This window comes from Ctenocephalides felis, unplaced genomic scaffold (genome assembly GCF_003426905.1).
Source record: "Ctenocephalides felis isolate EL2017-DRISC unplaced genomic scaffold, ASM342690v1 CF-g0.4_SCAFFOLD_01886, whole genome shotgun sequence".
Lineage (NCBI taxonomy): Eukaryota > Metazoa > Arthropoda > Insecta > Siphonaptera > Pulicidae > Ctenocephalides > Ctenocephalides felis.
Window position 1 is genome coordinate 157,873,865 of NW_020538040.1, and position 25,288 is coordinate 157,899,152.

Sequence of the window (25,288 nt, forward strand, 5' to 3'; positions counted from 1 at the left end):
TCATATATTATATGCTATTTGAGAAAACGCGGTACCCAATGAGTTCAAATATCACGTTGTTCATTGTGGTCAAAATCGCGACAGCTTTTTGAAAATATTATTATTTTAAATTGTATATTATTAATATTGCATATTATTTATTATAAATAATAAATATACTAAAATCATTAAAATAATACATGGATTAAAATATATTTTTATAATTTAAAAAAATGTAGTTTAAAAATTAATAATGTTAGCTGTAAATGCTGGATCTGGTAATACCGGGCAGCGCACGTTATCAACCGCAAGCGCCCAGCATTGCAGTTCATCACTGGATAGCATTTAGTCCATATCCTTGTTAGTGGTGTGTTCTTATCGTTAAAAAAGTGTCAGGATACTGCAGAAAGTAAGTGAAAATATTAGTTAAAAATATTTTTTAATTATTATAAAAATTTATATTAATATATTATTTATATTTAATTGTTATATTTTGTATTCAACGATTTGCAAATTACTTGGTATTTGCAATCGTTGACTGATGACATATTGTATCATTTAGTGTTTAAACTAGTGTTTCTAAAAGACCCCCTGGAATTTGTGCTACGTGACGCAAAGCACATGGTCGGTCTCTTATATTCTAATAATAATAATATCACCCGCATGTGTTTACATGGAACATAGTTATGTCCGATCAACATAAATACTATCGTAAATTATAATTCAATAGCCTGAAAATTCATTTAATTGAATTTCCTTTGATTGAAGGTTTTTTGAAACATCATAGAACTAGTTGTATTGGTGTCTATTCACATATTTACTTGAATACTGAAAAAACTACGTGGCAGTGATTGATACAATTTATTTTAATTGTACGTTTGTATTATCAATTGTAATAGAATAATTATAATATTATTCTATATATTTATTAAATAATTATATTTTGTCTATTGAATTTAGATACAGTCATGTTGTCCATATAGTCCAGTCATTATAGTAAGTGCACCTCGGAATCGATATACTCAGCTGTAAGTCTGTATATACATATATATGACACCTTAAAGTTGTCTCAAAACCTACATGTGGTCTTGACACCCTACCATGTGTAGGTTTTGAGACAACTTTTATGGTGTCAATATACAAGTGTTTACAAACTTACAGCTGGGTATCTCGAGATTCTTACCTAAATTAAGGTGAAATGACTGAACTAATATGCATTAACATTCTATTACCATGTAGGGGGGACTGGGTACGGTTGTGCAACTTCTTTTGAACAGCAATAATTTTCTTAATTTACCATAAGAGTAAATTGAATGGTTATTTAAACATTTGTTTACATGCAAATACTGAAATTCTGTCCCTAAATACTATGGATTAGTCATAAAATCAAATCATACAATAAAAAGGCGAGTGTCACAACCGTCCACACCCGGAGGATTTCTATTGTCATAATTATGTAACACAATGCAACCTTATTTCAACAAAACATAATTTCCTAATCAAGAAATCTTTGTGGAATCTTTTGTTTTCTTGCATTAAATTTTTTTTTTCTTTCTCTCTTTCGTAATTTTGTCTTAATTAGTCAAGTTAAATTTTCATTTATCTGTTTAAATTTTAACCAAAAAGCTCAAGAAATACATGTTACAACATGTACATTCAAATAAAACAACTAATTGCTTGTAAACAACTATTAATATTCCACTTATAGCAAACTCACAAACAAACCTATCTGTATACAATTAAGTTACTATTAAAATAATTCCAATATGAAAACTTACTTTTGGCTCTTTAAAAGCAATTTGAACTACATATCAAATTAATGTAGAACGTCTGTTCAATGCCATAATGGAATCTTGTTCGAACAAACATACTTTATCTTTAAAAGCAATTTGATCTACAGATCAAGTTAATGTAGGACGCCGACTCGAAGAATCTTGTTCGAACAAACATACTTCATCTTTCTTCTTCTGGACCCTACATTAAAATCATTATAATTTAGCTATTATGACGACTGTTACTACCATGACCTGGCACAACAGTACCCAGTCTCCCCTACTTTACTAACATTGTTATTGCCTGGATAGACCTTTGGATCTAGATCCGAATATCTTTTTTTTTTCATATGTTCTCCATCCAGTTTGCCAAATATTAATACATAAAAATCTTTTTCCCACCAAACATTACGTGTATTTTTAGTTACGAGAAAAATATGTAATTTTTTCAAAAATGTTTTAATTAAAAAAAAATAGATAAAAATTAAATACACGTGATATCTTACTATACTCCTCAATCCACCACGTCATATTTCGTGATTGTTTTGTCAAACCCTCCTCTTCCTTAAAACTTCGCGTGATTAATGGAAGCCCCCTTAAGGTGACCATACGGCCGATTTGGCCGGGACAGTCACGGATTTCCACCTTGTGTCCCGGTTTTTTCTAAAAGCAATCCTTGTGTCCCGGTTTTTTCTAAAAGCAATCCTTTTCTCGGATTTAGATTTTTCGTCCCGATTTGTCCCGGGTTTTCGAAAATTAAGAAGAGGTGCATAATTTTTTTCAAATTATGAAAAGAATTAAATAGAATTTTATACAAGACTCTAGAGTGAAAAAAACATAGATCGAAAAATATAATATATCGTCGAAAAAAAGAATATCATAGATGAAAAAGAATCACAAATACATAAACTAATAATAAAGTTCTTCCTAAATGTCCGAAATTCTGATTTAAAAAAAGATTCATTTAAAAAAAACTGTTTTTTATTGCATCTTCAAATAGCATTTGTTTATTGTAACTAAAAATTGCTGTACAGGTTTTGACTTAAAAAAAATGGTCACCTTAATAATCTTGATAATTTATAATTTATGTTTATTGACTGTTTTCTCTAATAATTCAAATCTTGTAAATTGATATGATTTTACTTCGTCATGCAAATGTTCCAATTCATATTTAACACTTGGGTATCAAATTAATGTATTTCTTGCGTTAACTCGATTCCATTATTGCATAACTCAAATAAATTTCCTATTCGGAAACAGGACCGGCTTTTCAACTTTTATATTTACTTATAATTTATAAGTTATTTTTAATAAAACAGTTGCAATACATTTTATATATATATATTAAGTTTATACCCGCTATAAAGAAATATTTAGAGCAGAGATTTCCAAACTTGTCGTACTGCAAACACTCTCCTCCCCCTCCGCGTTCATATAAAGAAAGGTTGCCTCTGCCTTTTTTTTTAAATTTTATAAATACATAACTGATATCACAATTTATCAGACTACAAATTAATATGAAATGTTATATAAAAATATATATATCTTTTATTTCAAAATGTTTTTCAAAAATAGTATTTGCAACATTTTGCCCCCGCTGAGGAGGCGCGCCCTTCAAGTTGTATGCCATGAATTTAGTGTTTAATTATATTTTTGTGTTATTGTTATTACAGTATTAATTGATATGTTTTGATTGAATGAAAAGCCGGTTTGTTTTGAACATTATCGCTTATCAAAACTATTCGATTTTGTTCTGTTTATTTTCTCAATATTATCAGCAAATGTGTTTATGTAATTTTATGCGGTCAATAACAATTCATTATTATACAAAATGCCTACGGTAGATACGAAGTGCTGTTCATAAATTAAGTTTTTATCAACTGATTCCAAGAATATTTATGGTGGATACCAAAGAATTTAGATCTTAAAAATCATAATATTATTAAATATTCTGATTAAGAATGGGGATGTCTATACATCATGTGATAAATTTTTGAGGATTTTTAGACTATTCTATCTCCTTGGTGATACGTGGTGATATTTAAAATTATACTATCTCTCCTACCCAGGTACCTAGAAAAAATCGTAAAAATTTCAAAAAATTTTTTGAAAAATTTTTGAGGTTTTTTTTAAATTCAGATAAAAAATAAATACACGTGATATCTTAGACCCTACCTCCACACCTGATTATTTTTGAAACCTTTCCCCCTTTTTAAACCTCATGTAATTAATGTACGACCCCAAATTTCACACAATAGCAATTTCCTAAATTGGTACTTGCTAGTTAATGAGTTTTCAATTCACACCAGTTTTTTTTGCTTTTACTAGATTTATAATTAAAATAAAGTGCATTCCATGAATTTACAATATGAATACCTATCTTCATTTGAAGATAACGAAACAATTATTTAAATTATCATAAATTAAAATAACTTTTTCTTTAAAACCAAATAATATTGATTTATGCGGAAAAAGTATCCCAAAAACCACAAACAATATATTTAGTTTGCACCAGTTGATATATCGAAAAATATTTATATGCAAAATTGTTTGTGTTATATAATTTGTTTTATATGAATTTGTCATTATGCGTCGTACAATTCTATAAAATTGTGTATTTGTTATATATTAAAACACATTTTCATTTAGAAATTCTTTCATACGTTGTATTTGTAGAACCGAATGATAATTTATAATGTTTATATAATTAAATCGCATGCATACCGATATAAGGTTTCAATTATCTTGTTATAAATTTGACTCTGTTCCAAATGTCTACAATTCTTTTACGTTATCCTGATGTTCACTAATTATCTTCATTTTTTTTAATAACAATGCGATCTTTGACTTCTGAATCATATTTTACCGTTGTCGATACTGTTCATTATGGTATATTTTTGTTTCGAAATGCGATGCACTTTGTATTCGCGTGTTTGCATTCTTTATTTTTGTCAGATATATTTTTTTTAACGACTCATTGATTGCTTATTGTCGAGTAGCAGGGACCCATTTTTTTTTCTTCCTCAAAAAGTTTTATTTTATATGCCAATAATCGTACCTCTGCAGAGTAGTTGATGCTCAGTTCCAGTTGAATTTTTTGTAATTTTATTTTCTTAATATTTTGTTTATTATTTTTACATTTATATTTTTGTATTTTGATTTAATTTATTTTGTATAAATCTAAACAATTTTGTATTGTAAAGCTTAAAGTTTTGATTGGCAAAAAAAAAACAGTCGTACCAAGTAAATACCAAACGAGCTAGTCATTTGGGTTAATGGGATATGTACTATAATAAACATTTATTCTTTGAATACAATAAATTTTGTTGCTATTATAATATAGCAAGTAAGTCTGTTGATAGATAAATTAGAATTTAAACGAACATTGAAACAGTATATCTAGTACTTGAAAACAACCCGGGTTTAAATATTAAATACTTCAACTCACAAATTAATTGTGCAACTGATATTTTTCTTCTGCTTAATGAGACATTGCACAATTATAATTTCAAAAATTCATCTTTGAACGGTTTAGTGGTAGGTCATGTAATGTGGGTAATTATACAACCGAATGTAGATTTTTGTAATGCGGAACATACATTAAAATGCAACATTATCATATTCATGTAAAAACAGCTTCCAACATCCTATAGACTGCCGAAATGTAGACCTTACGAGTCATCAAGTATTATGAACGATAACACCCTGTTCGAGTATACATTGTAAATACAATCTAGAAATCTAGTAGTGCATGTTATGGTTATTCTGCTCCGACATTTGTTTGTAATTTGAACTGATTATTAATAAATTCTTTTTTTTTTTAATTTTGAATTATTTTCGATATTCAAAACTTTTTTTGAGAATAAAAAAAACTATTTTTGAATTTTTTCCCCCCAAAACAATTCTTTCGTCAACACAAGCAGTTTGAAAGGTTTTTTGAATAATTAAAATCGGATGCTTATTTCTCTCAAAAACTGCTATTTTTTGCGCAAGCTCCGAATCTCCGAAATGGCTAGAACAGTTTCTGCCAAAAACTAATCACCACTTCTTCACATCATTACAAATTGAATGTTCTTTGTATCATTCATATCGGACGGATGAAAATTTGTATCCATACACACACACACATGCACTCCACATAATTTTTTTCTAAGGTATGCTAAAATGTTCAGAAACTTTTAAATCGTGAAGATACGTAAAAATTTTCAAGTTCGATTTTCGGACGGTTACAATAACTTACCTTACGGGAAGTTAATAATATTAATACATAGCCTACTCATTATTTTAATCACAATTTATTCAGATACTTGCATCTGAATTGCTGTTGCCCTTCATGACTAATAAAATTACGAAATTTTGTAATTGATTTTAAGCAGTGTAAGAACAAATCTCATTCTAAAATATTTCAATTATATAAATGAAAAATTCAAATGCAAATTTTATTAAGAACATATATTTCTGTTTTACCCGTTTCTTTTTATTAGGAAAGAGAGCAGACACAGCGATATATTTTAGGATACATATTTCTATCATTATCAACAGAAATGTGTTGAAACATTAAAAACTGCCCTTCTACTAAACATTAAAATTATCAATATTTTAACTCAGTGATAAATCTTGAAGACCGGCAAAGAACATGTCATTTATGAACGACACACGTACACAAAGCACGTTATGTGGAAGTCGTCTATGGGCGACACTCGTATACACAAGTAGTCGAGTGGATGTCGTTCGTGGACGACTCTAGTAACAAAAGGGTTAAATGTTAGTACTCAAGAAAGAAATCTTGAAGATATTTACTCTTTATCATTCACTAAATCATAATAGATTTATTGCAATTTTATAAACTCTTCATTGCAATCTTCGACGGTCGAAACGGTATATTTATTAACGAAAGATTCAGTAATTTGGTATCGATCCAGTAAATTGTAAACAATAGTGTGTAATTTTCTGAATCGGTACCTAATTTAATTCCATATTAAACCTTTTCGGTTGTTTGTCCACTCTGTCTCAACGGCAAACTACTATATGAATCGTGTACTGTATGCATTTGTACAGCATACTGTAATTATATAACATGACTTTTATACAAAACATTAGATTTTATTATTGAATAAAATGATATCTAAAGTTGACAAAACAATAATTAAATCTTAACACATTGCGTGTTTTGCTTCATTGTCGGGAAGTAATTTCGAGTACTACGATACCCATCTCCAAATTTAATTCCACCGAAAAGGGTTAATTCTAGATTAGTTTTATCAATGTTTACAGTAGTATTTTTACACTATTGAATTGGTACCTAATTCGAATCAATGTTGGTTTGTCAGTGTTAATTTTTTACTAATTTTTAACCAGTATTACATGGTTTAATTTCCATTCATTCTAAAGTGTTATATTTTTTTATGGGCTGGTCTTCCACGACATTCGTAATGATGAAAAAAAATCTAAATTTGACTTTAAAAGTGCCGCCCTGCTTTTCTCGTGTACTTTTTGACCTCTACTTGATAAGATGTAAGTTAATCCGGGTTCGGCTGTCTGCAATCGCTAGAAAGGGTCAACATGTCGACATCTCGACATCCCTTATCGTGCGAATAGAATACCATAAGCCATAACTTTATAGTTATGGATGTGTCATAATACTTCTAGAACTAACTACAAACGCTAGACAGAAAAATTGTCAGACTTGTCTGCTGTACAAATGACCTCTCTACTATATAATTGCGCGATAAGAATTAATCGAGGCGAAACAATGAATTAACTTGGTAAATATAGAACCAGACGGAAAAATCTCATTGCAGATAGTCTGATGTCTAGAACCGTGTCTAAAACTCCTTTCATTCTGAGTAACAGTAAAAATTTAATTTATAAATTTTAATGCAACATAAATCCAAAAACAAAACTAATTTTCTTGAAATTGTTTATTAGAAGTTCGGCAATGTTCTTTTGTGCACAAGCTGATCAATGTCGGTCTGAAAATTCCGAACAAAAGCATTCTTTGTTTCGCCAAAAACGGAAATTGTTAGCTAGCACAGGTAAGACTTGTAATCGTTTTATGTGCCAATCGCTTTCATTAGGAAGTGATTGAGAACCACACCTACATAAAAATAAATAACTAGGGAAACGTTTCCATCACATTTCCATGAAGTACATCGTTTTTTCTTCTCGGCTTTTAACAATTTCGAATGGTAATTGAAATTTGTTAATCGAAATGTGTGTATATTCATTTATTTATAGCGAAATGGTATAAGGCATATCACTTCAAATCCAAGAACAATTGAATTTTGCTTTGGGACTTTTATACTCTTTTCTTGCATTGCATCTTTAAGTCAGCATACTATGGTATTAAAAATCGTAACGCCGAATTCAGTTCCTAAATTTTTCATGAATTACTTTAGTTAAATTTGTTTTCAAGTTTATGATGATTTAATGTTCGGATAATGTATTTGTCTAAATCCATTTGAATCTATTTGTCTAAATCCATCTCCAGCCATTTGAATATTATTTGTACCAGTACCGAACAGTGACTGATTGAAAACATACTGATTGTGGCTTTAAGTCGAATAAAACTAATTACAATAGTTGAATAAATATTATCAAATAATAAATTTAGTTTTTCATAATTTTTATTCTTATTTATTGCAATACTGAATACAACTTTTCGGCAGCTTTGCGTGTAAAGTTCAGCTAACGAAGTATTTCGATATTTTAATTTTAACTCTACAGGAATACTTGTAAAAAATTATCCATTATTGCAGTTCTATCCTTTACGGTTTGAGAATTTGAATCACGAAAAATTCACTTAGAGGGATTGGTGTATTTCGACCACATATTTTGTCTCTACATCAGACGCCAGCTAGAATTTTATACCAAATTTATAAGGTGTATTTGTCATATACTCGATAAAGTTGTTCATCCACAGTATTATGAGCTACCGGTTTGAAGCAATTTTAGCTATTTCCTATGATTTTGACCCAAAACTGCTGAAACCAAAGTGAATTTGCAAACGTGGAATTCTTTGATTTCTCTTGTCGAAGCGAATGCATCGCAAAATTTCTGTAAAATCATTTTTGTCTCAATGGTAACACAAAAATTAGGTCTTAAAAAATTTTTCTAGTAAAATATGGAATGCAAAAATACTTCGAGATGCGCTTTTAATGTGGCAGTTGTACAGAAAGCGAAAGTTACAGTTCAGGAGATTTGATAAATTGACCTTTGTATTTGACCAAAAATTAATCCTGTTTTCTTAATGTTGTAAATTAGCATTTACTGCAATATAGACTAAAAATAAATTCCAACACAAACTTTTTAGGTAATCGTACAGGTTTTTTCGACTCCAATTTCGAATTTGAAATTGGTAAACTTCTTTTATATTAAATTCCTTATTACTACCACATAAAAATACATGCACTTGGGCCACAAAGGACTACATACGAATTTTGCAGTGTGTTCATAAAGCTATGTTTCAATATTTTTTCGTAGACCTTCTACAATCTTCCTGCAATGGTGAATCTCAAACTGTGGAAATTGCAAATTTCATCAGTAAATTTCCGGAGCAGTTATACATTAATTTATTGCCTTTGATTTTCTACCACAATACCGTTCCATTGTGAATTTACATTACAGTAGCATAGATAACCATATAATTTGTTTACTAATAACAATATGTATTAATTGTGAACAACTTATGCAAATGGTAACATACCCAACTTGCAAATAAAAGCTACTCGGATCGAAACCCTGTGTATTGTCCATAAAATAGACAATTTAAAATAGTTGATTCATTTGAAAATAAAACTTGTGATACTTAAGGAAAAGATATTAAAATGTTAATAGTAATATTTAAAAATTACGACCTTGTAAAACTGCGGAATAAAATATATTGTATTAAGGGGGTTGTTCTTTTTTTATTTTTCTTTGTTTCGGTTTTGAGATTTTTTGATATTATGAAAGCTAAAAACCTTAGAATTATTTTTAAAAAAAAAATCATCTCAATATCTATTTTTTTGACGAAGTTAGAGATATATCTATCTCTATACGTATGATCCTCTGAAAGCGTTTTTTTATCGTTCCGCGAGCTATTGTATGCCAACTGCCTCTTTTTCATTATAATACCTCATGCACATGACCTTTTTAATGTGTCAGCATCTTTGAACACCATCGTGTATTTCGTACATTAAATTAAATGGTGTATTTAGTACATTATATTAAAAACTTTAAATACGTTTTTCTCAAATTGACTTTTTTCAATGCGGTGCCACAAATTAAAAAAAAACAAGTCGGATTGACTTGCATTTTTTTTTAATTTGTTCACTATTGCAATACCTAGTCCCCCTACCTCAAACAACTTGATAACATTACGCAAAAAAATTTTGCGAACCTTCTCGTCCCAAAAAAAGGCCTTCTTTGACACTTTTTTTTTAAATAGCTGCCATTTTTTTCCTTCTTGCTTTTTTTCTTTCATTTTGGTAGGGGGACTGGATTGAAACTTCTTCTTCAACGTAGTTTCGTTTTTTTTTTTGTTTCAGGCGATGCGCAACGGATTTATCTGTGGCACCGCAAACGAGATCGATTTTGCAATGCCCACTTTGGCGCCCCCTGGTTAAATAATGACGGCGAAAAAAAAATAATAAAAAATTTCTTAATATTCTATGATTTTGTAATTTTTGTTTAAAAAAAACCGCATGTCTTTATGATAATACATTCCGAGAAAAACAAAAACAAATACCTTGCATGTTTTGTAACAAAAAAAAGAACAACCCCCTTAAGTTAGTTTAAAAGTAAAGTGTTGAGTGGCTAAATACAATAGCCAAGAAAAACGGATTATAAATAATTCAAGTTACTATTTTTGTATTCAATCATTGGTAATTCAGTGAGAAATGATTTACCAACAATAATCAAAACATGTCTATATCCGCCGTATAAATAATAAACATCACAATGTTACGAATGCTAAATTTACTCTTCCGCCCTTATCCTTCGTGTTATCATTACACCAATTAATTATCATCTATAGCTCATAAACTTTCGAATGAGCAAAAGTCGATCGCAATTATATTTTTATGAAACATTATTTTAATGTCTCTTTGTAAGTGAAATATAAATAAATATCCATCGTATGGTTCAAAGTTCAATATCGGTCTAATGCGGTTACACATATAATCTGTAAAAAAAGCTGTTTATGTCTGACTACATATCTCGCAAACGATGTATATTATGAAATCAAATTAAACGTTATTAGATTAGCTTTTCGCAATATTGAATCTTCAAGAATAACAAGCAAATGATGGTGGAACAATTGTCTTCGAAAAGAGGAAATGAATTATAACACAACTTTATGGACAAAACCTATCACGTACAACTTCAATATTCATTTATGACATAATACTTAGTATTATTTATTAATATTTATTTGCGGTATGTTATTGCAATGATATTTTCACAGTATGTTATTGTTTTACGTTTTTAAATTATGAGCGAAAAAAGTTAACTAGTTTTCCGCAACTTCTTTTATTTGGTGAAGTTGAATTTGAATAAACAAAATCTTAATATTTTTAACATTTCAATTATTCCCACATTTATCTAAGTATTTTCTGTATTTTATCAAAATTAAATTCGAGGTGTAAACCGGAAAGAGTATTAGGATTAGGAATATGATAATCCTCTTAAAAGGTGTGAAACAAAATATGATTAAATTCAAGTAGACTAATGCTAAAAACCATCAAATACGTTGGTTTATGATAATTATTCATAATTTATATGCAGACCAGCAATTTGTCAGGTCAAATTGTCAAATCTTCTAAACTAACTTTTGCTTTCTGACCAACTGCCACATTAATAGCTCTTCTTGAAGTTATTTAAATACCATTAAATTCTTGATTCTTGATTAAATTCAAAATCTTAATTCTTGGATACGTGCTCCATCACAAAATGTACTAATATGAGCGCAAATTATAAATAAAAGTATTATAGGATGTATTGGCCAACGAGATTACTGCCTTCATAAGTTATAGCAGTGATTGTAAATTTCTTTAGATACATTTTTTAAAATCATAATGCTGTAATATTATCAATCGCAAGTTCGATTAGCCGGAATAAATTGCAACCGGTACTAAATGATAAGTGATTTAACCAAGTTTTTTTTATTTATAGTCTAGTTAATATAGTAAGTTCACCTCGGAATTCGAGATATCCAGCTGTAAGTCTGTAAATACTTGTATATTGACACCCTAAAGTTGTCTCAATACCTACATATGGAATTGACATCCTACCATATGTAGGTTTTGAGACAACTTTAGGGTGCCAATATACAAGTATATACAGACTTACATGTGGTATTGACACCCTACCATATGTAGGTTTTGAGACAACTTTAGGGTGCCAATATACAAGTATTTACAGACTTACAGCTGGGTATCGCAAATTCCGAGCTTCTTACCTAATTTAAGCATAAATGACTAGACTAATACTCTGGTTTACCAGTATTCGCATATTTTATATTTATGTATTCTAAATTACTTGCGGTTTAATCTGTAAGTTATAAGCTCACAATATTACATTTCTCCCGGAAATCAAGTATTGCGATTAATTATAACTGTGAATAACAGCAATGTACGTAGTTTTTATTTTTTTAATGAGATCAAGGTTTATCTGAATTGGTTTCTGTTAGTAATTTGAATTGCTATCTTCATTTATAAATACATATTAATATTGATGATTTAACCGAGTGTATTTATAACTGTCTTTCTAATCAATTTGTTGCGTTTTTATTAATGTAGTTTACACTTGCTAATTAAACAATAAACCATCGCCAATATACTAATTTTAATAAATTGATGTTTTTTTTTTTTGGTCAACATATAGTTCAGTGTAATTTATTCCAAGTGCCAATTAAGATTAAATAAAATTACTTTTAATAATTTGTGCTAAATTTTACTTTTAGGCAATATTCATTTAATATTTTAAATTTTCAGTGCGACGAAGTGCTAATTCGAAACGGGATGGCCTTCTTCCTATTCAGATGGAGTCGGTCTCGCGTATTGCCAGTATTCCTATAGTTGAATGTAGCATGGGTTTAGCAGAAAACTACTACGACAAAATTAAAGTAGGTGCAATGATTTGAATTTACCATACAAATATATATTTATTGACTTTTCATTACTATTTACAGCGCAGTAATTCGCTAATGCGATGGACTTTGACTCGTGCTGAAGAACGCATAGCTTCCTTATCCCGTTATGCGTTGCCTGGTGTAGTCATGCTGCAGGGTTCAATCGACCGCGTTGATAAATTTTTATGTCGCAGCCTGGACATCGTCGAACAACGTGTTCCTTCTGTTTATTTACCTCCACAACTGGTTAGATGATTGCCTAATGATATATATTGTTACAAGATGTATTCATGCTAATTGTATCTCCAATTTTAGATGTATTGGAACACCAAAGAATACATGTCTGATCATCTTGTGAAGCCTGTTCTAAGACGTGCGGATTCTGTTAAACATTTAGGAAACGCTGTTCTAGATAGTCGTGTTAGCAATTTTGCTGCTGACAGGTAAATTTCTGCCAAAACCATATCCACTGATTTTTCTTTACTTCCTTCCTCTGACCTTTTATCTAAATTTTACAGATTAGAAGGCGCTCTGGATGTCGCTGATAAATATGTCGACAAATACTTACCGGATTCTACGGAAGCACCTGAAACCGGTAAATTATTAATCAATCACACAGGTCAATGCATTATGAAAATAAATATGAATTGATTTTCAGAGTCTAATGTTCACTTATCAGATGGTGGCAGCAAAGCCGTACAAACTATGCATCGAGTGGACAGATTCTCAAGAAAGTTGCAAAGACGTCTGACGAGACGCACTATGGCAGAGGCTAAGGCTATCAAGGAACAGATACATGTTATCATCTATATTGCGGAATTGGTAAATAAGCAATAATATTTAATAAGCAATATTATAATTTTTATGTATGGTTTTTTGTAAGCAATTATTTAATTATCTGTACACTTTTGTAAGCTTTTCATGCAATTTTAATAAACCGTAAAATTCAATCTGACATGCACTTGTTTTTTCCATCGGATATGATGAGTAAATTCTATACAATAACGAAAATAAAGCATTCTGGATCGAGAAAACACGTCGACCAACCATACTATATCAAAAACTCTTAGCAATATGGCTAAATAAATATTGGCTCATCTATTCTTAAAGGATTGTTTAACGATTTGGTCTTCATTATAATGTCGAACTTGGATTCATATATTATTTCATCATTACTTATTACAGGTCAGTGTGCAATATAGGGTTTATTTAATTTTTATTTTATTATATATTTCTAGATTGCTACCGATCCCCGATTGGCTATGCGCAAAGCACGTGAATTATGGCACAGTCTTAGCCTGGACGAGCCCGAAAATCAGGCCCGCCCAGATACTCTTGAGCAATTGCTGGTCATGCTAGCCCGCGAGTCGGCCCGTCGCTTAGTACATCTTGTTAATTATGCTGGTGAAGGCGTATCAAACTTACCCAGGTATCAATTTTTTCAACAAATCATGATCTGGAATTGCTTTGTTCCTTATTTTTTTATCTATATTAAGACGAATTTGTAAAATTTTACCAGTTTAATTATTTATGATGTATAATTCATCAAACCTTTAGCTGCCACATTGCTTTTCGCAGAAGTGACACTGCTGTATTGACCATCAGCTAGGCGTCCAAGTATTTGTTACAGTTGACAATTTTGTTGCAGAGCAATTAACGTTAATACATAACATACATAATAATTATCAATAAAAATAAATTTCAAAATTTAAAAAGTTAATTTCTGAAGAATTAACTTCAACTAAAATTATAATACAAAGAACTCACAATAATTTTACTCGCCATCAATGATAAATCTTCAAGCAAGTCTCGATAAGCGATACATAAGTTAATAAATTAAATTTTAATACAATTTCATAAGTTTTTCTTCAAGTAAATTAGTTTGAATATATTCATTCATTGATATTATATGTCCATTCTATTTACAGGTCAACTGCTGCTCACATACAAGTAGGTCTGCACCGGTGTATGGCTTTTGGCGATGCTATATTAAAGGTAAAACTTCAGTGATTTCTTAGCTTTCTTTTAATTGAAACTTGAGATTTTTCAAAACCCTTGAACAATCTATTTTTTTCGACTATAGACGACGATAAACTTCAACGAAGTACGGCATATTTTCAGTAGTTTATGGACTATATTAAATTAAAATATTGAGTAATATTTGAATTTACTCCAATAACAAGTAAAAATATTTTAGCGTATTCATTTGGAGGGTGCGAAACAACAAATTCTGAGGGAGTCCAGAAGGACTGCCGCTCAAATTCAAGCGCTTCTTGATGAGTTGCAGCATTATACTAAGAATATTTTGGTTAGTTCTCAAACTTATAACGATTTTTATGATCGTCATTTTTTGAATAAAATAATCGTTTTATACATTTGGGTGGATTGCTTAACATAATCGGTACTTGGATATTATTAGATCAAAAAGCTTTATAGTGATTTCGGAATATATATAATATTCATTACTAATAATTCATAATGTAGCTTACTATTTTTATATAATCCTTCATAATTTATGCAAGTTATCACAATAATGAGGTCTTAAGACATCATGCATGTCGCATATCACAAGTGATGAACGTTTTTCGTTAAGCGAACTATATTTCTAATTACAGATGTACATTTTGCCGATCATTTAAATCTACATGGAATTAAAACTTAAATTAGTCAAATAGGTATGTGTCAAATTGATCCACAAAAATAGTTATGCTAAATTCTCGCTTTCGCGTTTGGCTTAGTTTTTTAATTTGCTTAACGTCTTGGCCCATCTTGTTCCGTGTGTAAAATTTATGTGCTGCTCTTAAATGCTTACACTGAGTAATGGTAAATATGCTTATATTTTAAATGCTTAGACAAAATATCATTTATGGATTACATGGGGACACTAGACATCAAACCATTACATCTGAATCATGTTTTATTTTATTCTTTATTCCAATGAGATTTAAGATATCATCTAGCTTTTTCAATATTTCTGCATCATCTTAATAATCATAGCATTGCTACTAAACCTAAAATGATTCTATATTTAAAATTCAATTAATGCTATATTTTGAATTTTCAGATTCATAAATATTTGCATAAATTTCAGGAAAGATTGGCCATGTTCCTTGCCGGACGTGAACAAGAAATTAAAAAAGCAGCTAAACGAACGCGTCATATTAATAATCACACTGAAAATAATATGAACGGAGTGCAACAGTCCTATGTTTTAACTATCTAGCTTTTACTATTACTTTAAACTTTGTCGTTAAGTTTGAAATATTTAAATTTTTTGGATTGTTAATATTAGAATTAGGGTAGTACATTTGTCCTAGTTTAACATTGAATAATTTTATACTATGTTTTAAACAATCATAATTATATTTTTTAAATCTATTTTTAATGTTCTTCTACATCATGTGAAATATTCACTTAAACTTAAAAAATGAATCATAGATGTGTAGTTATTTTTATTTAAGCAAAAATAGCAGTTTACATACAAAAAATGTGCTAATAACCATATTTTTATAATTATTATAAAATATATACTTTGTACAATATAATGTAAGGTATCTCATTGTACTTTAAATATTTCAGTGAATCCAATCCATACAATCACAACCATACTCTGCCATGAGGCATTAAACATAATTAAGTACATAATAAATTAAATGTTTTAACTTATTTCCATATGTAAACCTAATCAGAATACCATCACTTTTTATATCACAGTGCTTAAAACATATTTAAGGCACTGTTGTAAGTAGTATAAAAATGAGTCTTTGTACAAATGTTGCCTAAAATATTTTAGCCAATCTTAAGAATTCTAAAACAGTTCCACATAGTTAACAATTAAAATTTTCAATACAGCAAACAACTTAATGATTAAAATTTTTAATACAGCCCAAGTGTTTGATTTTCTTCACGCTTCATTCATTTCTATCTTAATTGATCTATTGTTACCTAAAGAAAATAACAAGTCACATTAAATTCATTACAATAAATACAATTATATTACAGTTAAACCTTTGACTTACCAGAGTAATTAGATCGAAGCATATAAGGAATGACATTCTCCACTTCCACAGGCCCAATAAGACCAGTGAAAAACAGTTCCTCTAAAACTCTTGGATCAAAGTCTCTCAAAGGAGGTAATCTAAAAACGTATTGCAATAAGTTATGCCACAATTCATGTGCTACATGATTAAATTATTTATTCTTACTTTAGTAAAAGTCTTGCAAAACGATCTTCGTCTTCAGAAAAATTGCATACCACATACTTTCTTAAAGATTGAAAACATTTTTCTTGCAGATAACTCACATGATTTTGTGGAGGCAAGTTTGTAATGTCTAAAATAAGTCAATTTGCTTGTATTTAAATATTTGTTAAAAAATAACAAAATTTTCATTTTATTATATTTATTTACCAGTTTTAAATAATGCCAAGGTTCTCAAGTAAGCATATTCATATTTGTCTACATTCAAAATACACATAGAATTGACAAAATCTTGCATTTTGCAAATGTGGTCAGACAATTGCTTTGCTCTTGATCCAGATATTGTTTCTTGAATTATTGATGTTTGGAGATTATTAATGAGAGCCTTCATGATTGTTGGAAGAGACAGTGTTTGGGAACATTGTGCCAACCCAAGCACAAACAACTCAGCCCAGGAACTTCTTAAGAGAGCAATTTGCGTGTCTAGACTACAAGGTTAGATAAATATTAAATTACGTAGTTTACATTGAAAAGAGTTATTTAAGCTCAATTTACCATAATATTTGTTTAAATGCTAAAATGCTTTTAGCCCAGTTGATTGATTGGAATAATAATCTGGAACCGCTTTCACAAATAAAGTGAACATTCAGACAAGCAGGAACTGGACTTAAACTCTGTAAGTTGAATGAAACATTTCCCTCTTGGATCAAAGGATCATCAACTTCTATATTATTATCAAAATCTCGTTCACTGAAAGATTGCACTTTAGCCATTGTGTTCAGAGCTTTCGAAATTAAATTTTTATTTATAGCAATAGATAACGCTTCTGTGATATCAACTATAGGCTGATTGATAGATTCATCTTGTGATGTTTCATCATCCATTTGTTCAGTATTCATGTAATACACATCAGCTGGATTTATTTTTCCTGAACAAAATAAGGATATAGCCACTGATATTAAGTTTATTTATGTATTTCTCTTACAAACCTGATTTCTTATTCAGTGCCGAAATATTAAGATCAGACAAATTAAATCCAGGATACACAGGCATAGTCGATTCAGTGGCCAAATCTTTGCGAATGAAGATTTTATTAACAGCAGCATTTGAAGAATATGAATTAGTGTTATGAGCTGGTTCTTTCTTTTCTATTATTGGTTTACGTTCATGTTGAACAGCTGAAATATTTCACAATCAATAATTACATTTACTATGTTACTTTAATTTATATACCCACAATCACTTCTCATTCCGCAAGCTAAACATTTCTGTAAGCGACAATATTGACAACGATTTCGATGGTGTTTTGTGACTTCACAATTCATAGTTCCTCTGCATTGATATCCAAGTTGTTTCCTGATAGATCTTTTGAAGAAGCCTTTACATCCTTCACAGCTGATGGCTCCATAATGACGTCCAGATGCACGGTCTCCACAAACAAGACACAATTCTACAGTCAGGCATAAACCAGCTCCTACTAGTGATTTATCATCGACAGAGTCTACAATTGACTGTTCCATTGCGGGAGATCTGTAAGAAATAAATGGTTTGGGGTAAACACATGTTTAAAGTAAATATCAAAGGGTAACAATAATTAACTCTAAACACAGTTTTTAACTTTGATGATTATTTTATGATATATTATCTCTATCAAAATGCAAATTCATTTGAATTGAACACAAAGACAAAGTTATTCTATGGGTAACAATTTAAATTAGTAGGATTTATATATATATTTACTTTTTGACCATATTTACAATTGTATATAATTATTGCAGATGTATTTTATAGCAAATTACAGCTACTAAAGTTAAAGTTACAGTTTTATCTTTTTAAGTATGATTCATATTCATATATCACAAAATTCAAGAGATTTATCTGTGTTTAACATATGCATGTATACAAAAAAAAAACACTTCGTAATCAATATATTATAAAATGCTAATCACAATAACTGCAACCGTTATTACAGTTATTAAAGCATTTAAAATAAATAATTTTATGTAAAAATATTATTCTAAAAGCGTTTGTGGCACTTAAGTCTTATTAATATATCACTCTCATTATGACAGTTAACCTGTAAGATATTGTTTTGATGCTCTTCCGGACAGCTCAGTTCAATAAAAACATATTAAAAAATCACAATGGCATTTATTTGCAGTAAAGAAGATGTAGGTACATAACTTAAGCTAAAAATAACATGGGTAATAGTAAATCAAAACAAATGGATCAAAAATAAAACAAACACTAAACCAACATCACAGGTTGAACTTTAATGAACCCATGAACTAACAACTTAGGGCAATGTTGAAGTGTTACTGCATGAAATTTTTGTACTCTTGAAGAAGATTCTTGAGTCAACAAATACATTTATTTATAATTTTGGATTATAGATATGATTAATTGAAGAATAGATAAGAAAGATAAAACAATAACATAATTATCTACTTTAATTTTTCAAATTCCAATTAAGATTCATCATGATGGAATTTTGAAATTCTTTAAAATTTAAATTATGGAACAAATATAAACAAAATAGCTTAGTATATATCACAAGCAATTTTAAAAATATTGTTCTTAGAGTTTCCTTTGAATTTAAATAATTATCAGCAATCATATCTAAAATAGTGTGACCTCCTGTCAAATATTTACTCAAAACGACAGGTTACATTATGCACCTGCAAATGGGCGAAAGGGTTTTGGTCAAAGATAAACACAAACAAGTATAATGGTTTTGGGGGTTTTTGTTATCAAAAATATTGTATAAAACAAAAATATAATTTAAACAAGTAGTGTATGGCATCGTGCCTTAAGGCAAATTGCTGGAACTTCCCGTACCGTAACGAGGTACGAGGAATATTAAATGTTTTTAACTGGATTTATTACAAATATAATTACTGTAACATTGTCTAATATTTTTAAGAATTATATAAACTGAATTGCAATTATTTGTTTAAAATATATTATAATAAAATTAAAATTAAAATCTGAATTATTTTCGAAATACAAAAAAAAAAATTTTTTGAAAAAAAAATTTGAAACAAATATTTTTTTCCAAAAACAATTATTTTGTCAAAACAAGCAAAAGGTTTTTTGAATCATTAAAATCGGATGCTTATTTCTCTCAAAAACTGCTATTTTTTGCTCATTTAACTCTGTATCTTCGAAATGGCTGAACCTGCCTTTACCAAAAACTAATCACCTCTTCTCCCAATCATTACAAATCGAATGTTTTTTATATCATTCAAATCGAATACTCCGTTCTCTCAAAAACTCGATTTGTATTTTCTGCACTCTTTTCTCCGTATCTCCGTAACGACTGGACCTGACTTTGCCAAAAACTAATCAGCATATCTCGCTATCAATAGGAATCGAATATTTTTTGAACCATTCAAATCGGTTGATCCGTGCGCCCGAAAACGTGGACGAAAAAATGCAGACATACAAAAACACACACACACACACATCCATTTTTTCTGAGGTATGCCAAAATGTTCAGAAACCTTCAAAACGTGAAGATATGCAAAAAAAATTATTTTTGATTTTTGGCCCATTACTATAACTACCCTACGGGAAGTTAAAAATGCTACTTATTTAATTAAAAACGATAATTCAATTGAAATGTAATAATAATATGATAACTATATTAAAATGATGCATAAAGTTACACAGTTTTTTAACTTCCCGTAGGGTATAATAATCGCAAAAAATCGAAAATGAGAATCTTTACGTTTCAAAGGTTTCTGAACACTTTGGCATACCTTAGAAAAAAATGTGTATGTGTGTATGTATTTTATGTATGTATGTTTTTTTATATGCATGTATCATGTGCGGATACAATTTTTGCCGACGTTTTCGGAAACACGGATCAACCGATTTAAAAATTCAAAAACATTCGATTCCTATTAATGGAAGACGTGCTGATTAGTTTTTGGCAATGGCAGGTCCAGCCGTTTCGAAGATACGGGGAAAAAAGTGCCAAAACTGGTAATTTAGTTTTTGAGATAACGGAGCGACCGATTTGAATGATTCATAAAACATTTTATTTGTATTGACGAAATGAAGAATTGATAAAGGTGGGCCTAGCGGTTTCGGAGATTTAATGAAAAAAGTAGAAAAAAATCCCACTTAGCGGTCAAAAATGGTCATTAGACAAAAATTTCAAAATTCTCAAAAATCTATATTTTAAAAAAGTTTTGAATTAAAAAAAAAATAATTGCGGTACGAGAAGTTCCAGCAATTTGCCTTAAGGCCCGGTGTCATGCCCACTAGTTGTCATTTGTCGTGCATCTTGAGTATTTTTGTGACCAATCTCGGTGGATTATTTACAGTATCAACAATACTAAAAACAATTGAATTCGTTTCTAAATTAACTAGAAAATAATTTCGACCAATTTTGATAATATTAAAATTAAAGTATCGTTTAAATTAGTGTTGTAGTTCTGTTAATTTGAATCTCGTCGAACATTTCATATGATCAGTTTGGTAAATCTGGTCACACGGCCGCGCATGCCATGTAGAGGGGCGTAATAAAAGCATTTGCGCTGACGGCCATATTACAAAATCGACGTTCAAATAATTCTTTATGTTTTAAACAATCGTTATAGTTTAATAGATGGTCAGTTATAAATTTAGCGTTTATCTATTGTTATTTGTTACTTGTTAGTTAGTATTATTTTAAGTAGGATTTAGTGAGTGATATTTGTGAATTACTCGAAACACATACCTATATAAACTCAGAATAATGGGAACTCGAGATGACGAATACGATTATTTGTTCAAAGGTAAATGAATTGTCATTTTATGCTTAATTTAATCCTAAATGCTATTAAATTTTAATCATGTGGCTCGATTTACGTGAGCTTTTATTTTACTGTGAAATTCTCTACATAATTTAATTTTATTGACCTATTCATCTTTGTAATTGTGCAAAGTGTTTTTTAAAGTGATGATGCAGCAAAGCAATTTTTCTCACTATGTTTAAAAATATATGGTATTCTACGTGTGTTTTATACCCATTGGTATTTTTTCCCTTATATGTAAATTTTTGAGTTGTCAAAATGACGTAATTATGTTTGCATATTTTTCCATGCCATTACTCATAGGTTGATAATGTATTGTAATGATAAAACTATTTCTAGTGGTGCTAATAGGAGACTCGGGTGTAGGAAAAAGTAATTTGCTTTCTCGCTTCACTAGAAATGAATTTAATCTTGAGAGTAAATCCACAATTGGAGTTGAGTTTGCAACGAGGAGTATACAGGTATAATAAATGATAGAACATTGAAGAAAATGGAAGGTAAAATAATATAATAGGAACTTTTGTTTTTAAATTTTGTTGCTATGTCAAAACTTATGTTTTTATAAGCTGGTAGTTATGGTCATAAACTGCTTAATATAAATTATATTAAAACAATTGTACAATGATATGAATAGAGAGAATAGAGACAATTAAAGCTGCAACGTAAATTTGTTTATATTAAGAAATTTTATTCTAGACTTAAAGGAAATTCAAGTACCTTATGATGCATGTGTTATAATTTTCAGAATAAGAACTTAAAAGCTTGTTATAAAATTGTATTTTTTTCAATCTTCCGTTTCCAGTCATTTATTATTACATTCTCAGTCAAGTGTTCTACTAAATATATATATATTATATATATATATATTTATATAAATTTTTGTTTCAAAACTTGCTTTGTGTGATACAATAATTAAATCACGTGGAGACGATATCATTCTATATCAATTTAACTATAATTTTGATATTTGTACTTGATCATTTACTTTTCATTTGAATGATTTTACTTCATTCAAATTTTTGTTTATGAAATTAGTTATTAAAAATCACTTTAGTGATCATTATTAACTTATTGTATTAAGTTTTTAGAATTAATATCCTGTGGAAACAATTTCTTATCAATTTAGCTATAATTTTGATCTTTGTTCTTGATCATTTAGGCTTAATTTGAGTGATTTACTGTTTTTTATTTAAGGTTTTGCTTATAATTAAACTCTATATTTTGGAGCAGTTCCAAATTTAAACACAAAATGAAGTCATTAATTGTGATTTTTATCAAGTCGTTTCTTCTATTAAGTTGATGTAAAACAATTAAGGCGCAAATATGGGATGGGTTTTTAAATTTTATCACTATATCAAAACTTATGTTTTTATAAGCTGATAGTTATGGCCATAAATTGCTTCTTCAAATGATTTATATTAAAACAATTGTACCATGATATTAATGAAGAAAAACCTTACAAAATTTAACATATGTCAATTAAGCTGCAATGCAATTAAGAAATTTTGATTAAGACCTTATCATAAAAATTCTTAAGGAATTCAAGTTCCTTATGATGCATGTGTTACAATTTTCAAATAAGAACTTGAGCCTGTATAAGAAGAAAGCCTGTTATAATTTTTTTTTTCAATGTCTTGTTTCCAGTAATTTATTATTGCATTCTCATTCAAGTGTTCTATTGAATATATTTTTGTTTCAAAACATGCTTTGTCTGATACAAAAATTAAATAACATGAAAACGATTTCATTGTTCATATCAATTTAACTATATTTTTGATATTTGTACTTGATCATTTAGGTTTAATTTGAATGATTTTAATTCTAAATATGAACACAACTGAAGTCATTAATTTTGTGATTTATTCATTATCAAGTCATTTGTTCTATTAGGTTGATGGTAAAACAATTAAGGCGCAAATATGGGATACTGCTGGCCAAGAAAGGTATAGAGCTATAACATCCGCCTATTATAGAGGAGCTGTTGGTGCTCTCTTAGTTTATGACATTGCAAAGCACCAACTTATGAAATGTAGAACGTTGGTTACGAGAGCTAAGAGATCATGCTGATCAGATATAGTGATAATGCTTGTGGGAAACAAATCTGATCTGAGACATTTGAGGTAAGATTTTTGCAAAAACCAAATTTTGTATAAAGTGGTTTCTTGTATCATATTGTTTTTTAGATCATACATTATTTTGCATGTAATGGTGCATTATATGTGCATGTAATGGTGCAAAATATTTATCTACATTTATTTATAATTTGGAATATTTTGTCAATTGTTATCGATTCAATTATTTTATTTGGTCAAGTAATTATATTGTTGTATGTCCTTTTAAACATCATTTGTGAATACATTTGACATTATATTTTATCTAATTTTTCAGAATTCTGTAATGCTCATGTTTACATGAGCCTTACTTTCAATTATGTTAATATTTTATTCCTTCAACTATTTTAATTGCTTCTTATTGATTGTGCAAAACATTTACATAAAAAGTTTGTTTGGCTGGTTAGTATTTTGCAGTCTTATTTATAATAAAATGGTATTCTTGCTTCACTTAGGGCTGTGCCTACAGATGAAGCGAAGGTGTTTGCTGAACGAAATGGTTTGAGTTTCATAGAAACCTCAGCTCTTGATTCTACTAATGTGGAAACAGCCTTTCAAAATATCCTTACAGGTAATACATAAGGATATTCATTTACCTTTCTATATTTATATTTTTTAATTATTATTCATTTCGATTGTTTACAGAGATCTACAGAATTGTTTCCCAGAAGCAAATACGTGATCCTCCAGAGGGATGTTATCAGGCCACAAAATGTAGAGCCAATTGATGTTAAACCTACTGTCAATCCGACAGTGTCCGCAAGCAATGCTGCCATAACCAAATATCTATAGTATTCATGTATGTTTTTACTTTTGATTAGCTTTAGCAACTTGTTTGGACGATTATTATGAAAATAAGGACTAGCTGATATTAATATACGTTTTTTTATTTATTTATTTTAAACAACGTAATTATTTATTATTTGGATGTTACAGTATGTATTCTCAAAATGAATTTTACCGGGCCATATGTAATTAACTTATCAATTAGATATGTTAAAATTAATAATTGAGAACAAGTGCTTGAATGTATTGATTCTTTCAGTAAAATATCTTTTTTTTTATTTTGGTGTTTAGTGATATTTTTATCTATAACTGGAGGGTAAGTTTTTTTAAGAAAAGGTTATATCTCTATATTCTGTTTTATTTGATTTATCTGCTTATGCAGTCTTTGAAGTGAAGTAATCATAAAAATGGTAAACTAGAGTGGTAGTTTAGTTTTTCCAACATACAAATGCATTAGATTCAATGAAAAGAAATTGGAGCATCTTGAAATTTACAAATTGTAATCACAAATATTTTGTTTCTAGGGCTA

The 25,288-nt window shown here is 29.3% G+C and overlaps 3 protein-coding genes across 3 annotated transcripts in view; 2 read left to right on the top strand and 1 right to left on the bottom strand.

Moving 5' to 3' along the window:
* LOC113378765 (lipid storage droplets surface-binding protein 1-like) overlaps nt 1–16,160 on the top strand; it is a 29,625-nt gene extending 13,465 nt beyond the window's left edge. The window contains exons 3-11 of the mRNA XM_026619359.1: nt 12,725–12,855; nt 12,922–13,107; nt 13,177–13,304; nt 13,380–13,456; nt 13,520–13,683; nt 14,100–14,290; nt 14,790–14,856; nt 15,059–15,169; nt 15,953–16,160. Of these exons, the coding sequence (XP_026475144.1) occupies nt 12,725–12,855; nt 12,922–13,107; nt 13,177–13,304; nt 13,380–13,456; nt 13,520–13,683; nt 14,100–14,290; nt 14,790–14,856; nt 15,059–15,169; nt 15,953–16,084 (1,187 nt within the window). The 3' untranslated portion in view covers nt 16,085–16,160. The remainder of the gene's footprint in view (nt 1–12,724; nt 12,856–12,921; nt 13,108–13,176; nt 13,305–13,379; nt 13,457–13,519; nt 13,684–14,099; nt 14,291–14,789; nt 14,857–15,058; nt 15,170–15,952) is intronic.
* LOC113378766 (lipid storage droplets surface-binding protein 1-like) overlaps nt 300–25,288 on the top strand; it is a 29,807-nt gene continuing 4,818 nt past the window's right edge. Inside the window, exon 1 of the mRNA XM_026619360.1 lies at nt 300–388. Within this exon, the coding sequence (XP_026475145.1) occupies nt 388 (1 nt within the window). The 5' untranslated portion in view covers nt 300–387. The remainder of the gene's footprint in view (nt 389–25,288) is intronic.
* LOC113378764 (nuclear receptor subfamily 2 group C member 1-like) lies at nt 16,744–18,580 on the bottom strand. Its single transcript, XM_026619358.1, has 7 exons — nt 18,298–18,580; nt 18,050–18,238; nt 17,616–17,988; nt 17,271–17,548; nt 17,067–17,193; nt 16,881–16,999; nt 16,744–16,806 (listed from the first exon to the last, which is right to left on the bottom strand). Exons 1-7 carry the CDS (start codon nt 18,578–18,580, stop codon nt 16,766–16,768), a joined length of 1,410 nt encoding a protein of 469 aa, XP_026475143.1. The 3' UTR covers nt 16,744–16,765.